Source organism: Myotis davidii, unplaced genomic scaffold (genome assembly GCF_000327345.1).
Source record: "Myotis davidii unplaced genomic scaffold, ASM32734v1 scaffold888, whole genome shotgun sequence".
Taxonomy (NCBI): Eukaryota; Metazoa; Chordata; class Mammalia; order Chiroptera; family Vespertilionidae; genus Myotis; species Myotis davidii.
The window spans coordinates 319,973-327,096 of NW_006298624.1; the positions used below are offsets into that span (position 1 = coordinate 319,973).

At 35.4% G+C, this 7,124-nt stretch overlaps 1 protein-coding gene across 2 annotated transcripts in view; it reads right to left on the minus strand.

The window, feature by feature from the left end:
* ESD (esterase D) overlaps positions 1 to 6,822 on the minus strand; it is a 28,582-nt gene extending 21,760 nt beyond the window's left edge. Inside the window, exons 1-3 of one of the 2 annotated variants that reach the window (XM_006774190.2) lie at positions 6,769 to 6,822; positions 4,182 to 4,256; positions 3,507 to 3,595 (exon numbers count right to left, since the gene is read on the minus strand). In XM_006774190.2, the coding sequence (XP_006774253.1) occupies positions 3,507 to 3,595; positions 4,182 to 4,249 (157 nt within the window). In that variant the 5' untranslated portion in view covers positions 4,250 to 4,256; positions 6,769 to 6,822. Of the gene's footprint in view, positions 1 to 3,506; positions 3,596 to 4,181; positions 4,257 to 6,768 lie in introns of those variants that run through there. The other variant, XM_015570764.1, reaches the window with a different exon arrangement.
* Positions 6,823 to 7,124: the final 302 nt, after the last annotated feature.

Below are 7,124 nucleotides of genomic sequence, written 5' to 3' on the forward strand. Positions count from 1 at the left end.
GGTGGCGCCGCCACCTCCCCCTCGCCCCTGCCTTGAGTGTGACAGGGGGCAGTGCCCCAACCCCCCAATCGGCCCTACCCTGAGTGTGACTGAGGGTGGCATCAAACCTCCCAATCCGCCCTGCTCTGTGCATGAGAGGGGACGGCACCCCAACTCCCCAATCGGCCGTGCTCTGAGCCCGACCAGGGGCTGCACCTAGGGATTGGGCCTGCCCTCTGCCACCTGGGAGCAGGCCTAAGCCAGCAGGGCGTTATCTCCCGAGGGGTCCCAGACTGGGAGAGGGCACAGGCCGGGCTGAGGGACTCCCCCTCCCCCCCGAGTGCACAAATTTTTGTGCACCAGGCCTCTAGTTTTATATGAAGAGCTGGGTTTTTTTGCAACAACTTCATCAAAGTCCAATTCAGATGCCATATAATTCACCCATTTAAAGTGTACTACCTCAATGATTGTTAGTACATTTATAATTATGCAATCATCAGCATTATATAATTTTAGGATATTTTCATCACCCCAAAAAGAAACCCCAAACCCGTAAGTAGTCACTCCTATTTCTTCCAACCTTAGTCCCAGGTAACCACATACTATTTTTTGCCTTTATGGATTTGCCCTAGTGGGTTTGGCAGTGGATAGAGCCTCGGCCTGCAGACTGAAGAGTCCCAGGTTCGATTCCAGTCAAGGGCACATGCCTGAGCTGTGGGCTCAATCCCCAGTAGGGGGTGTGGAGGAGGCAGCCAATCAATGATTCTCTCTCATCATTGATGTTTCTCTCTCTCTCCCTCTCCCTTCCTCTCTGAAATCAATAAATATGTTTAAAAAAAGTTCTCAAGGTTCATCCATGTTATATGTAGCATCTGTGAGGACTTCATTACTTTTTGTTTTTGAATAATATTCTACTATATGGATAGACCACATTTTATTTATAATTTCATCAATTGATGAACCTTTGATTTGTTTCCACTTATTTGCCATTTTAATGTATAATATAATGCATGAACATTTGTGTGCAAGTTTTTGTGTGGACATGTTTTCACTTCTCTTGGGTATATATACATAGCTAATGAAAGACTGTTTTTTGGGGGTTTTTTAAAATATATTTTATTGATTCTTCACAGAGAGGAAGGGAGAGGGACAGAGAGCCAGAAACATCGATGAGAGAGAAACACCGATCACGCCCCACACTGGGGATGTGCCCGCAACCAAGGCACATGCCCCCGACAAGAATCAAACCCGGGACCCTCCAGTCCGCAGGCCGCCGCTCCATCCACTGAGCCAAACTGGCAAGGGCATGAAAGACTGTTTTGATGGTGACTCTGACTTGGGAAAGATGCAATACACTGAATCCAGACCACTTTCTAGAATTTCAGTTTGAATGTTTGGATTTTTATTACAGTTTATTAATTTTAGAAATATAACAGATGATGTAATCTTTAATTATTTTCCTTCAATTTATTGGAAAGTAAACCTTCTAAAATTATTTTGTCATTATTTCTCAAGTGTACTAGTTAATCTTACCTTTTTTCAGAAAATCAAGCCTTAATTTCCAAGGTGTATCTGTTCTTCAGCATCTCACTATGGAACCTATCATATTATTTGATGTAAATAAATAAACATTCTGTTTTTTATACTCATGAAGCTCAATGTTTGTCTTAATGGATTTAAATCTTAGTTAGGAATTTAGGGTCTTATTATTATAGTACCTATTATACAACACCTGGTACTTCTGATCTAGATTATTATTCTTTTAACCAAGAGATCTGACTTAGTTGATCTTATCAGAAACAAAAAGCAGAAATAACAGGAGAAAGGACTAAATACAGCTCTGGACCATGAATTAGAAAACTTATTCACCCTGTTATGAGATCTTACGTGTTATAACTTCACTAGCTTACATGATTTGGAAGATCATCTTTAGCTATGTTTCTAAAACAATTAAACATGCAATTTTGTTATTACTGCTTTTGGCAAAACCCAATAATCTTCTAGCAAAACCGTTTGCTTTTTTTCACAGTAAGGCATTGTTGAGTTAAAATCAGATAGGCACTTAATTTTTACCGTCTAAAATATCCATTCTAATTTTTAAGGATTGGTATGTAGGGTTATCCTTGATAAAACCATACGTAAGAGAGAATTTATTAAGTAAAGTTACAAGAAGAAATTTCAAGGAAACAAAGATAGCACTCTATAACCATAATTTGGTTTCTAAGTCTCTCCTTGTAATGTTTGCTTCCATAGATGAAGTGCCAACATCTTGTTAAAGAAAAGTTAGCACAGAGGTTCAAAACTACTGATGGCAAAACTTTACTCTCTCAAAAATCCATTTTACAGTCTTTAATATTCACCTGATTAAGAAGCATTACTATTATTTGTAATTTTTCCAAACTGTTGCCAGAAAAGATCCACGGAGTCAAATTAAAATATTCCAGACAACACTATAAGAAATTACTTGTCTGTAGTTCCAAATTAGTGTGTCAGTGGTGTCCTGGTTTTACCTTAATATTGTTCTATGTGAGTGGTGAAATCTCTACAAGAAATGCTTGGGTATTACGGTATTAACTAGGTAAGTAACTTTTCTAAGCTCTTGCCACTGAGTCTAGAACTTTACATTCTCTGTAATTTAACTTGGTCTAAGTGAAAAAGGAGTGAAATACATTGGGGTGGGCACACAATGCAATAAATATACAGATGATATACACTTAAAGCCTATGTAATTTTATTAAGCAATGTCACCCCAATACGTTTAATTAAAAAAAATAATTTTTAAATGTGATTTTGTATTTTTTTTTAAATATATTTTATTGGTTTTTTACAGAGAGGAAGGGAGAGAGACAGAGAGTCAGAAACATCGATGAGAGAGAGACATCGATCAGCCGCCTCCTGCACATCCCCCACTGGGGATGTGCCCACAACCCAGGTACATGCCCTTGACCGGAATCGAACCCGGGACCTTTCAGTCCGCAGGCCGACGCTCTATCCACCGAGCCAAACCGGTTTCGGCTGATTTTGTATTTAGTAAAATAGCTTTACTATTTTTGTGGGGGTGGTGATATGTGTATAAAACATTACTGTATGAAATCCATAGATTTCTAGCTATGATTTTTAGTCATGCTGTTTTATGGTTATATAAAATTTAACCTATCAGCCTTTTAAGTAAAAAAATTGGTGACTATTGTCCCTTAATATTGTATCAAGGTCTTTCCTGGGACAGGTATTGTCTGGGGAAAACCATGTCCTACTGTTTTTAGTCTTCCTCTCCCTAGAATTTTTAACAGGTAACATTTAGGTAAAATTAAAACAAAACAAAACAAAGAAGAAGTGAAATAAATTTAATTCAGCAGGCATGAAATTATTCTCAGGATAAAGTAAGAGTAGACTATGACAGTTTCCTAAAGCCTTATATAAATGGCTCAAAAAGCAAACTAGTAAGTCAAGATAAATGAGTAAAAATAAATGAGCCAGTTAAAAAGAAAAAGAAACTCCATTTTAAAACTCAAATACTTAACACTTACCAGACAGCCAATATAGTGCAGGGCACTTTCCAGTTTCTGCCTTTGGTGGTAAGTAGATGGCAAATTTCATTTTGCAGTTCAGTTCAACACTGCAATTTTAACAGTCACACACACACACACACACATACACAAACACAAACACAAAATCAATGCTCCTCGTCAAGACAGAAACATAAAATAAATGATTTAATGCCCAAAGTAAGTGATTCCACCAACGTTTAAGAAATGCACCTTGGCCCTTAAAGAATGGGGCCAACTTAGGCTGGTGATTTATCAACTGACCTGAGCCTATTCTGTGCACACAACACAGTCATTTTGGCCAGAGTAAATTTAAAAAATAAATGTAATATGCTCAATGTAGCACTAATATTATTAAAAGAAAAACTGTTTCTGTTTTAAAATGATGTATAAAATTTCATAAAAAATTTATTCTAAAAGTATCAAATTATATGTTCACTCATGGGCATGAAATGTACCACATCCTTAATTTGCTCTTTATCACTAGTATTTTATTAAAATCACTACTACCAAGACTAGATAATTTTCATTGAAAAAAAACAGATATTTTTCCATGTGAAAGTAATTCATGCAAAATGACCTTTCATGGGCTTATTTAAAGAATTAAATGGATAGAGGAATGATAGACATCTAAAATTGCATCTTCTTAATGGTTACCTGTCATGTTCAAAAACTTTCTGCAATCCCCCAAAGCATTTGTTGCTGGAAATCTGTTTCAATGCCATTCTTTTCCTATTAACAAAGATTAATCTCATTAATTTCTATAGAATTAGTTCCTGAAAAATTTTAAAACAAAACTGTTTTCAGATAAACTATCCAATCATAAAACTGTTTTTTCACCTGGACTTTTGCCTCACATGCTAATTTTCTCTAATAAATAATATTAAGAAACTAACTTTCATACACACATTTTTACTTGTTACCACTTTAAAAAACTTTAATACTTTGGTGTGTCATTATCAATTTATTAACAAGTGTTTTTGTGTATGTGTGGACTACACCAAATTCTTTATGGAAAGAGGCAGAATATAAATAAGTAAAATAGAAACATCAAACAGACTGTCCAACCTATGAGGGAAGGCGGGCGGGGGGTGAGGGGATGAGATATCAATCAAAAGATATGTATGCATGCATATGAGCATAACCAATGAACGAGGAGAGTTATGTAATACTTTAAACAATAAAGAATTTAAATTTAAAAAAATAATAATAAAAATAAATAAATAAAAGTACAGCTTGTCATGGGGAAATTTTGAAGTTTGGTAATTTTTATCTTTCCAACAAATCCTTTAAATTTTCATAAATAATTTTAAATTTAAATGTTAAAATACCACACATTATTAATTTTTAAAAATAAATCTAAAAATTGGAGAATCATCTTTATCATTAAGTGCTTACTGAGCAGAGAAACCAGACTGACTCTGGTTTGTATTTCTCAAGAAAGGATTCCCTCCCCCTCAAGTATTACCACTTTGGTGGTCTTTTAAGTAAAACGTTCTGTATGCTGATCAGATACAGAACTAGGGTTATTCCTCAAAAACATGTAACAAAAACCTTAAAAAAGCTAATTTTGAAAGTCTTTGCAAAATTCTAAACAAGCCCTAGCCGGTTTGGCTCTGTGGATAGAGCTTCAGCCTGCAAACTGAAAGGTCCCAGGTTCAATTCTAGTCAAGGGCACATGCCCAGGTTGGGTTGTGGGCTCGATCTCCAGTGGGGAACTTGCAGGAGGCAGCCAATCCATGATTCTCTCTCATCGTGGATGTTTCTATCTCTCTCTCCCTCTCCCTTCCTCTCTGAAATCAATAAAAATATATATATATATAAAATTCTAAACAAGATTAGTTTCAATCCTACCTTGAAGCAAACCCCTCAATAAATCCAAATACTCAGATTTGCATTGGAAAGCTGGAATTTGAACCAGAAATTAAGCTATCAGAGACTCTGCTGCTATGCTCTCTTGCCTACCTAGATGGTCTTTAAATATTTTGTGTTTTAGACACTCTAAGATTGAAAAATGTTATAGGATTAAGGTACTACAATTATAGAGAAATCACCTTCTATTCATCGACTTATGCTTTTAATCTATAAAGGATAAATTCTTAAATAACAAACTGCTCACTAGATGTTATTATTTTTGAATATTAACTTCAGCTACTCTTGCTCAAGATCCTATCTTAAATAATGAACTAATAGATGCATTAATGATGTGCTGAATTATTCTACAGGGAAATCCTATTTTCTTAAACCTAGCAGGTACTGTATCTGCTGCTTCCCCAAAACAGGGTACACTGAGTTTATATCTCGTACATAAGAGTTACTAATTATTTGTTGAATTAATGAATGATTAAATTTTAACTTCTTAATACCTATTATGTGAAAGTTTTAAAAATTAATTTGTCCTGCCCTAAATGGTTTGGCTCAGTGGATAGAGCCTCGGCCTGCAGACTGAAGAGTCCTGGGTTCGATTCCGGTCAAGGGTACATGCACAGGTTATGGGCTCCATCCCCAGTAGGGGATGTGCAGGAGGCAGCCAATCAATGATTCTCTCTCATCATTGATGTTTCTGTCTCTCCCTCTCTTCTTCTCTGAAATCAATAAATTAAAAAAAAAATTAAAATTAGTTTGTCCTTTATTTCTATCACTCCATACTTTGTTATTCATTTTAGTAAACTACAAATAGTCTATTTCCTCTGGTCTTTATTCAAATTCAAAATCAGATACTTTCTACTTGGTCAGAGAAAAAGTAAAAATACTGTTTTTTAAATTTGTAAAATGAATAAAAAATAAATAAAAGCTTTACATTTTTTTTCTCTAACCATCCATTTTAGAAACTACTGTCAATTATATATCAAGAAAAGTTAGGTTCAGTAAGAAATATGACATAAGCTAAGAACTAGATATACTGTGATTTATTATATGACACACTAGGTAATTTACATTATTCATTAAAAAAATTTTAAAAATATATTTTATTAATTTTTTACAGACAGGAAGTAATAGGGATAAAGAGTCAAACATCGATGAGAAACATCGATCAGCCGCCTCCTGCACACTCCCTACTGGGTATGTGCCCACAACTAAGGTACATGTCCTTGACCGGAATCGAACCTGGGACCCTTGAGTCTGCAGGCTGATGCTCTATCCACTGAGCCAAACCGCTTAGGGCAATTTTTCATCAAAATTTTTTATGAGCGAAATAATGTTTCAAACCAAAGTAAAATACAAGATATAAAACTTAAATTACCTGTCTAATTGCTAACTGCTCTTTTGTCTGTACCAAAGGGTAGATGATCCTGGAAAAAAACACAAGTGGTTTATAAACAGGACATACTTTTCACAACTAAGGTTATACAGACATGTATAGTAGATTAATCAATCATTCTTAACAGAGTCATTTTCTTCTCCTTAGATAGGTGACTGTTGACCCTGGATATGGTAGCATAGAAAATGCAGCTGATAAAACAGCACCACTATTTTATAGGATTAAGGTACTATAATACACAATTTTTAAAGTTTTAAAATATAATTTAGAAGTATAAGATGTAGTCAAATCCTGAGAGTGAAGAAAATAGGAGTGGGGACTAGAAAAGCAGAGAAAGA